General features: G+C 39.0%; 2 protein-coding genes across 2 annotated transcripts; both read left to right on the plus strand.

Annotated features, from left to right (window-relative positions):
- Positions 1 to 819: 819 nt before the first annotated feature.
- On the plus strand, positions 820 to 6,732 carry LOC139306235 (E3 ubiquitin/ISG15 ligase TRIM25). Its single transcript, XM_070930186.1, has 8 exons — positions 820 to 1,227; positions 1,273 to 1,451; positions 1,999 to 2,107; positions 3,083 to 3,178; positions 4,751 to 4,984; positions 5,399 to 5,421; positions 5,853 to 6,001; positions 6,437 to 6,732. Exons 1-8 carry the CDS (start codon positions 820 to 822, stop codon positions 6,730 to 6,732), a joined length of 1,494 nt encoding a protein of 497 aa, XP_070786287.1.
- Positions 6,733 to 8,394: 1,662 nt separating this feature from the next.
- Positions 8,395 to 11,790, plus strand: mrpl48 (mitochondrial ribosomal protein L48). The gene is made up of 8 exons (XM_070929969.1): positions 8,395 to 8,535; positions 8,959 to 9,017; positions 9,363 to 9,394; positions 9,558 to 9,637; positions 10,364 to 10,533; positions 10,698 to 10,800; positions 10,916 to 11,005; positions 11,540 to 11,790. The coding sequence occupies exons 1-8, from the start codon at positions 8,515 to 8,517 to the stop codon at positions 11,615 to 11,617; spliced, it is 633 nt and encodes a 210-aa protein (XP_070786070.1). The 5' UTR covers positions 8,395 to 8,514; the 3' UTR covers positions 11,618 to 11,790.
- The last annotated feature ends 3,477 nt before the right edge of the window (positions 11,791 to 15,267 follow it).

Genomic DNA, 15,267 nt, shown 5'->3' on the forward strand with positions numbered 1-15,267 from the left:
TCCATGTTACCTTGAGGTCATAGCCTTTAAACGAGGCGAGACTGTTTTTTAACAAGCTTAACAGAGCAGCAGGACAGCTGACCTTGTTCTGGAGGTTGTCGCAAGGCCTAAAGTATAAACAGTATATTTTACTTTCATTTTTACCATTTTGTTGAAGCACGTGCAGGAAGAAGGAGAAGTGATACTGTTGGTGGGGAAATCAGTTTGACATGTTCTTACGTCATGGTTGAAAGAAATAAAAGTTTACTTGGTTACTGAGGGTGTAATAGTTATAGCTGCAGCTAACAATTGTTTTTATTACTGATTTAATTGCAGATTCCAGATTAATCAATGAATTACTTTGTCTATAAATGTATAATACCACTTCCCAAATTTCTCCAAGCCCAAGGTGATGTATTCAAGTTGCTTGTGTTGTCGGCTAATTAATGACTTGACTAATTGTTTCAACATTACTTTTAAAACTTTTAATAACAAGCATTTCTTGTTTTTTCTTCCTCTTAAAGTTTCAGCAACCTGACATCTACAAAGGGCGAAGTTGTACATCAGGGAACCTGCAGCCTCCTTTCACTCTCCTCCTCCACCCCGGTTCTGCCTCTCCATCTCTCCGATTATCACTCTCCTCTCCCACTCCCTTTTCTATCCACCTCCAGCTCTCACTTGTCTGTTTTCACCTTTCACCATCTTATCTCCTATCCCCACCACGTCCTCATCCCCTTTTACCACTTCTATCCATCTTTATATTCCTCATCACTTTGTCATCTCCCACCACCTCTGCCCGTCTCCAGCTGACCTCTCTGACCTCACAGTCTGAATACTGACATGGCCTCTGCCCAGTCAGACCAGTCCAGAGTCCTGCAAGAGGAGCTCACCTGCCCAGTGTGCCTGGACCTGTACCGCGACCCCTACTTGCTTCCTTGCGGCCACAACTTCTGCAAGACCTGCCTGGACCGCCTAAAGCGGCAAGCGGATAGGGGCCGCTTCCGCTGCCCAGAGTGCCGTGACAGCCACCGGTGTGGCACCAACTTTCAGAAAAACTTCAAACTAGCCAATATTGCTGATGACTACCGTCACCGGCGCAGAGCCTCCACTGTAGCTGCTACAGCTTTTAAATCCAGAGAATTGCTGTCGTCTTCTCTGGCAACGCATCAACCCAGGAGCGCGTTTGCTGTTCCATGTGACTACTGCCCCTCAGTCGGGACCGAGGCATCGGGCAGCAGCGCTGCCGAGGTCGGGTCTTCTGCTGCTTCTGTTTCTCAGGAAGGGGGTGATAAGCAGGAAGCTGCTGCTGCATCGATGTTTGCTGTCAAGACGTGCCTGAAGTGTGAGGTGTCGATGTGCCAGGAGCACGTAAAGCCACATCTGGAACTGCCGGCATTCCGCGAGCACCCGCTTACAGAACCGATGAACGACTTCTGGAAGAGGAAGTGCCCAGATCATGATGAGATATACAGGTAGGAGGCATGTGTGCTCATATATTGCTGTGTTAATATTTTGTTAAGAATTTCGTCTCGTTTTGAAGTCAGTGATGGTCAGCTGATGTCAATATTGATTCATATACCTCGGCAATAAATATAAGATCTGTACACTGCACTACATGGAACATATTGAGATAATGTGTATGTTTATATTACATTGTATATCTAGTGTCATGTTTATGTTTCAGGCTGCAACTTACTATTATTTTCATTATCAATGAATCTGCCAATTATTGCTGTGATTGTGAATTGCTGTGGCACTAAAACACACATTTGGATCTTACTACAGGTTTCTATACCAAGGTTAATTCTTTTGTATACTTTTATTCTGATTCAATAACTTGTTCACAACCAAACTCATTAAAAGTTTTTACTGTTTTTTTCCCCTCCATATTTCTTCAGTAGTGGTTGTATTATTTGCCACATTGGAGCTCCACTGCATTAGTGAGTCCAGTACTGTAAATCAAGATAGATCTATAATTTTTGAGGTTTATCTGAATCCTTATTTGTTTGGCAACTCCAGGTATTACTGCATGGATGACAAGGTGTGTGTGTGCAATGCCTGCACCATAGAAGGAGGACACTCTGGACACACAATCAAGACCCTGAAAAACACGATGAAAGATCTCAAGGTACACTTTTCATTATCATCATGGTTCCTACACAGGTTAGAAAATTCTGTATTATTATGATGGGACATAATTTAGGAAAGTGTCACATCTTTAAAGGTTTTGGAATTGCTCATAAAGCAATAGTCAGGATTTTTCAGTCCCATGAAATCAAAAGGCCTACATCACCAAATCCCACATACACATGATTTAATTTTCTAACACAAAATCCCTGTATTCAGATAAGTTATTACATTTTCTGTATTTAAGAGGACTGTATTCAGAAATAAGAGAATGTGTTTTGTAGCCTCCTCCATTTAACCACCTTTTGATTGTTTGACTCACACAAAGTCTTGTGATGAGTCTGGAATCCTGATGAATGAATATTGTCAGTGTGTGAATGAATGAAATAGTCACATGACTTTGTGGTCTTTCTATAGGAGAGTAGAGTCCACTTCCTGTGCTTCCATTCTCCTCAACAAAATTGAGAGGCTTCCAGCTCATTGCTGGGGATATTCAGTCCAGAAACCTGTTGAATTCAACATGTTGTATAGGTGGCATCCGACAGAATTGACCAATAACCAGTGTCCCTTTCAGCCTAGCCTCAGCCTAGCTTATTATGTAACATTTGATTTTTCAATGTCAGCAGGAAGGCAGTAGGCTTTTAAACTTCTCTGGCAATTCTGGTGGAAAAAAGGCATTAATGAGAGTAACAATCCTGTTTCATACAATTTTTCACCTTTGTCCTCTTGTCTTTCTATGTATCTATGAAAAGATCCATAGCAGGGGGTGATTGCAGTATTGGCTCCATGTAAAATAACGTAATGATAATGCTGTCAGCTCTCTACAGCAATTCAATCAGCTATTCAATTAAAGGAAAAAAATGTTCCAAAAAATGATGAGATATGTCAGTGGTACAGTAGTAATTAATCATGCCTTCAGCCCCTACGCTGACATATTATCATTATTGTTGTGCACTTGCCTCTTTATGTTCGCCAGGGCACGCTGGATAAGCAGCTGTACAGGGTTGAAAGAAAGTACAGCATGGCGGAGAGAAAACTCCAGGAGCAAAAGGAGAAGGAGAGACAGAATAAGGTAAGATTGCACACATTTGAAGTACAACAGGGCGAACACATTTGAAAACTGTTGAACATTTGACTGCTTGCGATTACAATTCGCAGTAGTTACAGTGTCACACTAATTATTTGGTCTATAAAACATCAGAAAACTATAAAAAAAAAAAAAAAACCTTCACAATATCCTAGAGCAGGGGTCTCAAACTCAAATTGCCTGGGGGCCGCTGGAGGCAGAGTCTGGGTGAGGCTGGGCCGCATCAGGTATTCCACAAAAAAAGCTTTGCTAAAAAAAAATCCAAACTTCTCAAACTACATTACTAACAGTTATTTAACTTCAATGGGTTCTTCTGAACACGAACGTTCCTTCTTAACATGGCGTCTCTTGCCTACTCCTTGCTGCCAGAAACCTGGCAGCGCTTCCTCTCACATAGCTGAGCCGAACAGAACAGCCCGGTAGCAGTCGCCTTTCTTTTTGTCTTTCATGATGATATGAACATCATGACATTTGTAGATGGTAGAAAGTACCGGGTTAGTGAGCGCAAAAAAAGGCGAATTCTACCGGGCTGTTCATTATCCGCCGTGCTGTTGTTGTTGTTGTAAACGTCGTCATAGAAACAAGTGAAAGCATGAAGCCGGGACAGTGGGACACCATTATCCCATGGAAGCGTTATTTACTGGCTTTTATTTTCTATAATAACTCCATGGATGCAGCAGGAGCATAGCGGTGTTGTCTAATCAAATATGTGGTGTGGCACAGCAGCAGGTACGCCTGGTTCTGTTTTATTAATGTCACACACTGTGGAATCACATGCACGAGCCTCATTTGCTGTCACACAGTGCGCCAAACATGGATGTAAAGGTCTTTTAACGTCCGTTTGTACGTCTGCTCTACTCATTAGACCTCAGTGAGAATTACGCACAGGTTCTCCAACAGCTGATCAGTACGCACAGCTGCTGTGGATATTTGGGGCGACTTTACCCAAAATTCATCACGTGTTTCTGCAAACCGTCATCATTATTAAACATCAGAAGAACGATAAGTGATGTATTGACAGAGCTCGCGTTGAAACGGACTTTACAAAGTGCTTCACAATAGTTAAACTAAGTGATCATTAACGGGGAGATGATGCTCAAATTAAAAGAATGATGCTTTATTAAGGTTTAATAATGCATCTTTGAATTTTACAGAAAGCTGTGTAGCAAAAATAACAACACAATCTACCGTGAGGTGCGCACATTCTCAGCGCACATTGGACGAACAAAAATCGCGGGCTGCACTAACATTAAACTTTTATATCAAGGTGGGGGCCACAAAATATTGTCCTGCGGGCCGCAATTGGCCCGCGGGCCGCGAGATTGAGACCCATGTCCTAGAGCAAAGCAGCAAATTCTGGCACATAGTCTTGAACTAGTGACTAGTGACTTTCTAAGCGGCATTTTTGCTTAGAAAATGATTTGACTGGACTTTTGATAATCAAAAGAGTTGACAGTTTTCTGACTAATCGTACACTGTACATTTCCCAAAACAAATGTCATTCTGATGACATCCTGTGTTCTTTCTCTTTGTCTCCTCATCACTTCCCTCATCTAGAAGTTTATGGACGACTCTGAGCAGGGCTTGACCAGGCTGGGTGAGGAGATGAAGGCCAAAGTACTCCGCTTCGTCACCAGATTGCGGGAATGCACACGCACTCACTGTGACACCAACGGGCCGGCCATTCAGAAGAACATCTCCCGGATCTGCCAGGACCAGGCCCGTCTCCAGGAAGTCCGCTGTGGCATCGAAAGCCTCATGGCGGAAAACGACCCCTTCCGCTTCATCGAGGTGAGGTGCATTGTTCAGCACGGTCAAGCTGTTTGCATGTTTTTGCCCATTAAGCACAAATCGCATACACTTTACATTACTACCAACCTATAAAAGACCATAGCTTAGAAAAAGTTCAGCAGTATTGGAAGTTAATAACATGCAAGTCCTTTATGTGAATCAACTGATATTTGAAACGTGGTGGAGTTTATCTTGTAATAAATTTAGGAGGAATGTATTCAGCTTTAGAACAAACAGCGACAAAACCTATGGCAGCTATGTTAGTATATATTACAAAAACAAAAATATAATTTGAAGTTGACATTGGTAATAGATTCCTAATCAATCTTGCACTTTTCGCACAGGGCTGCACCTGCAATTTGGCAGATTTTGATTTGTGTATCATCTGAACATCTGTTTTTGTTCCTTTTTCAGGCTTACAAGACAACAGGAAAACAGTAAGTACTAGTAATTATTTGCAGTATCGATTCATCTGCTTATTATTTTCTTGATTGATTGAATAATAGTTTGGTCTATAAAATGTCAGAAAATAGTGCTCGTTCAGGTTTCCCACAGCCCAAAGTGATTTATTTTCATAACTTGTTTTATTCGACCAACAGTCCAAAACTCATAGATATCCAGTTTACTGTCATATATCACAAAAAAAGCATCAAATCTTGACATTTGACAAGCTGTAACCAGCACATACTAAAACAATTAATCAACTATCAAAATAAAGACAATTTTCTGTTGATTGACTAATTGTTGAATCTCTATATTTATTGCAATGTGTGTAGATGAAAAATGGACAAAAACATATAAATATCTCTTGAAATTTGGTATCCAATCAAAACAAAGCCTTAATCCACTGTGTGTTTGTGTGTTTTAGGTGCCGTAGGCAGCTAAGAAAAAACATGTTCTACCCAGAATACGTCGACATGGAGACGGAGGTTCTTGGAGTGATGATGGAAGAGGAAATGAGAAAGTTCCTTGATGAGGAACTACCGTGTCACATTGTTGCTGCCATTAGTACCGTGTGTAAGTACAGTGTGTAATTCATTAAATCATCTTCAGATGTCACTTCGTCCTTAAACGCTGTCATCTGCATTAGCTGTGATCAAAGATATTGCTTCATATTCTTCAGTTAGCTCATTAGATTCAACTAAAACTTGACTTGTATTTTCAAGCAGCATTTGTAGATGTTTGGAACTGAAAACACAACACATATCACCTTTTATAAAGTTGTTATAGTGAACTTGTTGGCAACCAGTTGCCTATTAACACATTAGTATTCATTTGGAGTCATGTTTCTGTCCATCTGATGAACCCCTTTTACATTACACACAGAAATGTACTCTTGTTAATATAAAAATATTGATGCAGTTTCAAGTTATCATATTTCATGTTTGATGTTGAAGTTAGAGTCAGCTAAATGCCAGAGTTCATGAAGTGTTTTCATTCTGTCCCCATCAGGCCAGCTTTCAGATCTTGAGGAGGAGGAGGAGCAGGAGGAGAATGAGGAAGAGGCTGTGGAGGAGGACGATGACGACGACGACGATGACGACCTCGATGACAGCAGCGTGGAGGAAATGAGGAGTGAGGGCGAGGAGGAGGACGAGGACGAGGAAGACGAGGAGGAAGGACATGATCAGAGTGAGCTGGCTGATGATCTTTACAGCCCAGGGGAGGACGAGGAGGAAGAGGGTGAAGAGGAAGAAGATGAAGAGGATGAGGACGGAGAAGAAGATGAGGAAGAGAGAGGGGTTTAACCGAGGACTTAATTTGTATATATATATATATTTTTACACATATTAAAGCACTTTGGATTTGATCCGCAACTGCGGGTGAGTGCAACAGATGTTTTAGAGTTGCACCCATCTTCTCTTTGAATGTCCCACGCACAGTAAGGAACTCGAGCAGCTACCACATTTTGCCTCAAACCCTGAGATGACATACTGGATGATAACAGAGCTTTGATTCAGCTGGATTTAAAAGTAACCGTGAACTGAGAATCTGCCAATGTGAATCTCATGCTAAACCTGTGTTGTGTTCTGCTAAACTTGATTAAGGTGCTTTATATTAGAAGCAGTTTGCTGTATACGTACACACGGATGTGAATGTATAACGACAGAATGTGGCTGGAAGGACTCAAACACCTCAAGCAGAATTTGGCAAAACGTCTGCATGTCTGTGATGCCAGATTTTCTACCACTTTGCTAAACATTTTACAAAATGAGAGGAATTTACCTAAACAGTATTGACAGATTTGATCTGATTTGTTTTGAGAACTTTCACCTGTTCACCTGAATTTTTGATACACCAGGTGCTAAGCAGAGACAGCTTCTGAAAGCTTCCAAGCATAGATAAGAAAATGTTTGAATTCCTTGAGTTTCCCAGCTTTCCATCACCATAGAAAGCCTTTTGATCAGTAACTTTGTAAACAGGCCAGCAACATATTTGACCTGAAGTAAAGCAAAACACGCAAGGCTAGTAACAATCTGCTTGAATGAGCCCTGCGTGATTGTTGTGATTGTTTCATTCCTGGTAGAGATAAACATTGCAAGCCAAAGAGTAAGGATGTGCGTGTGTGTGCATGGATACTTTGAAAAGTTTGTTTACTTGGCATGATGTTAGAAAAATAAATGCAATGTGTATAGTTTACATAGGCTACAGGATGACTTTGCTTTTCATAGTTGTGCTTTAAAAGTAGTTAATGCATTGTTAAAAAAAAAAGTCAAATGTTTCTATGCACAGCTCAAACATTATTCTCAAAATATCAGTTTCAGGTGATGAGGAATTTTGCACTTTACTACAAACAATGCTATGTTAGGCCTGAAATATTTGAATGTTAAAAGTTTAATTTTTATATTGATACGAGTGATTTTGTGAGGGGCCAAACTAAAATAATTAATACATAACAATAAAGCCTGTTGAAATGTGCACAGTTGTCTAGTTGTCCTTTGAAAATATTAAAAAATGCAAGTGTACATGATTTAACTTCAGTAAGATTTGGACTACAGAAAACTAGATTTTAATACTTAAAGTTTACTTAATAACCAGATGGACTGGCTAGAAACGTCCCAAGAGACATAATAATAATACTACAGAATGAATGACACCACAGTAAGATAAGATAAAGAAATAGTGGGATAAATAAAAATAAAGCATTAATTCATGGTTTTTAATATGTAAAACATGGGTTCAGGGTTATTTAACACCGCATTGTGTTGCCTCATATTCACTACATTTTAACACGCAAAAGCATAACACATAATGAACTCATGACGTTACGCTGTAATAGAAATGATGAGAAAGCCCGAATGTGATTTATGCGGAATGTGATCCCGGCCCCGGAACCTTTGTTCTAGCGTGTTCAAACTACGGACGGAAATGAGGACGGAGGAGCTTCCTCGAAGCACTTCCGTGCTCAGTAACAGCAGCCAGTGCGTGTGTTTTGAATGTGTTTCGTTCCAGTTACATGTAGCTAACTCGCCGAATCACACCGCAACACCCAGTGAGTGTCTTTCGCTAACACAAAGAGAGGCTGAGCTATGAATCCTGTCTTCCGAAAGGTATTTTTTGTTTTGTCTCCGCTAAATGTTTCGTTTCTTCACAGAGGTCATACAGCAGTGATTATGTCAACTCAGCTGACAGTGTCTTGTAGCGCTGCTATGATACCATTAGTGGACGGACGTTATTACTGCTTAGTCCGTGTATGTTTTGTGTCCAGATGCAACTGGTTCTTACGATTACTTTAGTTTTTTCAATAAATCATATATCCAATATATATATATATATATATATATATATATATATATATATATATATATGTGTGTGTGTGTGTGTGTGTGTGTGTGTGTGCTGCGTCAGAAAACTAGTTTAACATACTAATTAGCTTGACTGCATTCAAAACTGGTAATATGTTACTAGAATATTGAGATATAAATATAGTAAATATGTAAATATAGAAGCTGATGTTATTCTGTTTGGTCCAGTTGCAGGTTTCTGCCACACAACAGGCATTTGTGTTAAATCAAGCACTGACATTATGCCGGTAAGTCTTTGCTTTGCATTTTTAAATTCTCACACCTCATGTTGGCCTAACTGAAGGCTGTATTGTAAAGCTGTGGTCATTGTAGTCCTTCATAACAACAACAACAACTATAGAGCGTCAGGTCTTTCATTTAATCTAAGATGTAAAAGATTATATTACGACTTGGGTTTTATTTTCACAGTTTTGGCCGTCTTTTTCTGTTTGTTGTGATACGATTTTATGCAACAAAGTCTGACAATGTCGCATTTGACATTGCTACAACAAAGTTGAAATATGTATTTGTTTCAACCACTATGGGATAATATGTACTGTGTCTGACTAATACTTATACTGTTGTATTTAAAGGGCCACACCATCCATCCAGCATCCTGTTTGGGGTAAGTATTTAAAAGACTACTATGAATAAAACACTTTGCATCTGAAATACTGTATTTGTGTGTCTTGCCTGTTAAATTGACCTTGCACATACCAAGATGTGTTGCATGTGTATGCAGAATGTGTATTTAAATGAACTTTTTTTTATTCTCTCTTCACCCACAGCTTCTGTAAACAAAAGGCAATACAAATCCATGCCAACACATGGGATTGGACGGTGGAGACATCTTTTGCCTAAAGAAGCGGTAAGACCAGATTGTATTTTTGGAAAAACATCAGTTATTTCTGCTGAAAAGACTGCCTCTTAATGAGCTGTCAGTGTGCGGCCAAGATTAGGCAGAATTCAGTTATCTAAAGGACCGACGTCCCATGTAAGGCTGTAATAAGATAACTTTTAATAACTGATTGCCTATTATTACATTTGCAAAGTCGACTTTCAAGCTTCAAGGTTCTCTTTATTCACCCATAAGAACATGGAAATCACAGTCAACGCTGAAAACAAAGAGGATAAAATACCCAGAAAGTAAAACCATTGATAAAAACGACATAAAGCCAACAAGTACCTCTCTAAACTCATATTTCTAGATTTGAGACTATGGTAACTCTGGTTAAGTATTAGATTTTTGTTACAAAAAGCATAACAGTATATAAAAGGCTGTGTTTGTGGTTATTTCAGAAACATCTTGTGGTGAAGAAACATGAATAGATTCATGAGATTGTCCCATTTTATTTCTTGCTGATCCATTAAACACTACATTGTTAACAGGCTATGGTTTACAGAGGGTAAATGCTGATTCGTTAAGCCTACAGTAGCGCTGTCACTTTTTCAAAAAATCAAGTTTGAACGAATTCGGATTAATGTGCAATTTGTCTGAATTTATTTGAACGAGTTAGTCTGGACAAAAGGTATAATATAACTGGTTTTAATAACGTTGTAAATCTTGTAAAGTGTCTCATGTTTTTGTTTTTAGCCAAAGAAAAAGAAAGACAAACTCCAGATGAAACAGATCATGGCAGTGACGGATAAAGCGTACGGGACTCTGAATGTGAAGGTGTCGGGTTGTGACATGACAGTGGTGGAACATTACTCCCAGTACATCCACAACGTCTGCAACCGGCTCGGCATTAAAGTGGCAGAAAGGTGAGGATATTTAAAACTTTTTTTTTTTACCACCGATGTCAGCAGTTAACTATTACTGCAAACTATCTTGCATATAATAGAGCTAAAAAGCAAAGATCTTTTTGTTTCTGCAGCACAGTAGAAAAGATGCTTTGATTATTTAATCGCTGTTGTTTTACTTGCAGCTATGCTTTGCCAACCAAGAGCACAGAGGTCATGCTAATGCAAGAGCAAGGCACCAAGATGTATGTTGACGCCATCCTAAAGACTCATGAGCGAGTCGTCCAGGTAAAACTGATCCGCCTTAAGTCTCCTTTTAACTCGATCACTGCATGCTTCGGTAGTTTCCTGAGGAGTTTTGAGGATCTGACTGTTGAACCGTGTCATTTATCTGTTTGTCTAGTTGAGCACTCTGAACGCCACATTGTGTCCCGTTTTCATGGAAGTTCTTTTAAAGAATCAACCAGAGGGCGTTCAGCTCTCTGTGAAGGAGGTGAGTTAGCATGATGACGGCTCTGCCATATTGTACTGAAGCATGTTTTTACATTTTTTCCAGACCAGAAAAATAAATGTTTTCCTTTTTACTTGTGTCACAATTCAGGTTGGGTCAATTTAGGTAGTTGGTCAGTTAGTTTTACTAAATGGCCAAATACACGAGGACACGCAAACATTACACCCATATGATTGTTGAACATGTTAAGGAATACTTTTTGGTATGTGAGGAGGACTGTGGATTTTGTTTCTGCATCACTTACATCAAGGTGCATTAGGAAGGGATCTTTGAATGTCCGGTATGCACAGGAGGAATAATTGCAGCAAGCAAAACCTGTTTCGGTGGTCATATGGACACCTGAGTCAGGTGTGCCATGTAGTGTACATGAATGAGAACCCAAATAAAACAGCCCTGAGTGGTTTAATACAAGTCTACATTTAAATAAAATACCATTTTACCATGAGCAACATCTGTCTGTTAAATGAGTGTTTAACATGGAAGTAAAGATCTCTCCCCTCCCTGTTTTCCTCTCAGCACACCGAGGCTGATTTCCAAGCCCGGTTCAAGGGCCGCCCCGAGCTGGAGGGGCTCATCGCTCAGATGAGCCAATAGGACCTGTGGACCACAGACGTTACACCTCGTCAGCAAGGACTATCTGTTTGATTTTGTTTATTTATTCCCTGGCATTCCTCAGTTGAACGCTGTTAAAGGTGATCATTTGCATTGTAATAACTGTTCATATTTGACATTTGTTTGTGAATAAAGGAGGATTGTTTCCAACTTCAGACATGTCATATTTAATGCTTCAATTCTGTTCCTTGTAAATGTGATGCAACAAACGATATATATACATGTTTGTACGTGTAAATTAAAAATGTATTCTTAGTACATTTTAGATAATTTGCTTCCCACTACAGAGGCTCTGAGGTTTTTGTGTACAGTGTGAGAAAGCTGAGAACAAAAATGAAAAGTAAACAAATACTCAAAAGCAGCCAATAAGAGAACTGTACTTTTCCAGGAAACGGAGGCTTTCTTAAAATGACAAATATTCTTGTCAGTGAATAGAAGTGTATGCATTTTATATTTTCATGTATATTCAATATCAATTTATCAATATATATCAGTTTCACCTGAATTATTTAATGTGTGTGAATGTGCAGAAAACAACCAATACAATAATACACTTTTGTCTTTAACTGGAGTATATTTATTATTGCAGAAATAAAACGTATTTGAATATTTAAGTAAGTAATAATAATACAATTACATGAGTCCTCCATGAGAATACACGAGAAAATGTTGCATTAGTAGATGTTTAGTCACACATTACTAATCAATTTGTAGATGTTTTTTCTTTTTTGGCTCATGAGAAACTGAAAATAGTGACGATAAAGACAATCTTATTCTTAATCTTATTTTGTTTTGACAATATAGAGACAAAATAAAATGACAGACGGAGGTAATGTAGAAAGAAAAGTCAATGACATGACAAAAATATTTCCCCCCTTTTCTAATTTAAAACTCTCAACATGCTTGGAGATTATCCATGTCACATTATTCTGGTCTGATCATTTAACTTGAGTTGGGTTGTATTTCTTTCATGTTCTTTACAATTACATTGGGTTTGCGTGGCCATCTAGCTTAATGTAAAACAATATTTACATGGAAGTAAAGAATGACACATCAAAAGACAGATGTAATAAAAAAAATGTAAACATCTTCCACTGAGAATAAGTTAAGTTTCTTTAGTTTTTTTCTTTAGGTTTTTTACTTTCATATGTTTCATAAATCCAAAAACAAAAGGCTAAAATAGATACAATGCAAATAAATTACGTTTTAGGTGCTTCATTTAAAGTAGTCACTCTTCATCTGAGGTGTCTGGTTGTGTAATCAGCTGATATTGAAGACCTGTAGCATTCCTTTTCACAGCAGACAACAATAAGTTACTATCTTTAAAAGTGCTTTGCTGTTTGACCAGTACATTAAGGAAACGCTAAACATTTCATAGATAACATTTTGTCCAGCATCTTCTTCTCCAAGTAGTAAAAAATATAGATAGTAAAAATATCAAAAAGTTCAATGAACAATCCAGTGGAAAAAGTACATTAATGCGTCCATAGAAACAGCCTCTTTAATCAGTTGTTGTCATTGTTGGCGTTGCCAGCTTGTATGCTACTTCCCAGGTGGATGAAAGGGGTGTTTACCCTCCAGTCCACTCAGTGTGGTGCTTATATTACCCTATCATATTTCTGTGTTGCTTAGACTGCATTTTTATATTCAATGGAGCTTCTTTCTAAAGTTATAGTTAAAACAAAATGACCTTTATATCAGAACACACAGTCGGCTTTGGTTTTTGGTCATCTCAGTGCCAGATGTCCACTTAGTGTCCAAAGCTACAGCACTTCTTTTTACTTTTATGTTTTGCTCCTTTATTCAGATTCCTCAAGCTCAGCAATGAGAGGCCTCATGCTTTTCATCCCTTTAAGTATTTCATAGAGAGCGTCTTTGCCTCTTGGGCTGGCTGAAATCAAACACTGAAGAATGCCATACATCTGGCTTTGTGTGGTTCTTAAAGCTGTCACAACTTCATATTTCTCATTTGAGATCAAACTCCGACTCCTGAGTTTATCCAGGATGAATTTTGTATCGTGCACTCTGTCAATCAGAGCTGTCCGATGGCGATCCACGAAATGCTGACCTGAGGCTGTCATGGAGGGTAAAAGCAAAGCAAACAAATAATGAGTACAAGAAGTTATAATGGTCATATGTTTAAAAGATATATACACATACAACAAGGAATTTAAAAACTGTTTAAGCAGAGGGGGGCAATGGTGTTCGAAGCCACTATGTGAAGTCATCTTATCACTTCTCAATCCTAATTTTTATTATTGCATATTACTTACCTCCAGCGGGATCTGGCCAGGCACACAGTTCTGGTGTTATTGGTCCAGGTTTTGAGTTTTCCATCTCTGAGACTTCCACCGCTACAAAGTAGAGGATTTAATTAGTGGTGCACACAACAACGAAAAATAACATTTAAAATATTCAATGTTACTCTCCAAAAACAATGCGTCACTTACTTTGGATACTCCACTATTTTGTAATGTTAAAGTGATTAAAATGCGATATTTAAACAGCACAACAGGTAACAGGGACAAATGATTAATCAGCTATATTTTACACTGAAAAACAACAGCTATGGTGTGACCAAGCGTACAACATTTATGTTACAGTTATGCACTGTTCTGATAAAAATATACAAAGAGTAACTATTCTGAAGTTTCGTCCAGAACAGAGCAGAAGAGAACAGAACAAGCTCAATCACAGAGCAACAATACTGAAAGAAGTAAATTAGACTTAAGTGTGTAACTATTTTTTGAAATTTCTGCCAGGTAGGTATTTAATTATAATTTATAGTATTTACCCCTCTTACCCTTTGCTGTAGTTTTTGTCCGGATGCCAAAGGCTACAGGACCTCTGATGGTGAGTCCAAGGTAAAAGGTAACTTGGCGTGGTTTCCAGAGGCTGTTTCGCAGGTTCGCATCCACCTCAATCACTTTGCCACCAATAGTTGCATAGACTCTGTAGTTTCGTACCACCCCATCAACTTTGAGAAGGCGTGCCTGGACTTTGGGATGTTGGAAAATCTTCTCATTGCCCCAATCTTCTTTTGTTTCCTTATTTTGCTCAAGAAGCAATTCCCAGAGGACCTTTCTGTGAACAATTCTGTTCAGATCTTGACCTTTTCCAATGAAAAACAGAGGGCGAAGGTACCTTGATCGAAGGTATTTCTTATATGTATTGTCATAAGAGCAGTACATACGCTGAATTAATTGACAAAGGTCTAAGACACATTGGTCTTCACTGTCTGTAGGCCAGCACAGGAGGAGGGTTACCATGTGGAGCTCAGGTGCATCGTTGGGACTCAGGGGCATTTTCTGTCTTGACATGCAAGAAGAACGAAGAAAGATTTCTTCCCACCATGTAGTTATTTCTTTAAGCTTTGATTCACTGTATTCTCTGACAAGACATGCGAGTACTCCAGTGGTGGTGGTGTCAGCCAGCTTTTCTTTAAGCTTCTGGATGAAATCAGTGCCTTTTTGTTTGAAATGTCTTGGTGGGGTGTCTCCAACATACTTCCAGTAGCAATCTGAGATGTCTTTAGAAATGTATGGGGCATCATCTTTCGTCATGTCAGGCTTTGAGTAAGTCAGATATTTATCAAGAAATACAAATTTTTTCTTCACCTCATCTCTGAGATT

Source organism: Enoplosus armatus, chromosome 23 (assembly GCF_043641665.1).
Source record: "Enoplosus armatus isolate fEnoArm2 chromosome 23, fEnoArm2.hap1, whole genome shotgun sequence".
In the NCBI taxonomy this organism is placed as follows: domain Eukaryota; kingdom Metazoa; phylum Chordata; class Actinopteri; order Centrarchiformes; family Enoplosidae; genus Enoplosus; species Enoplosus armatus.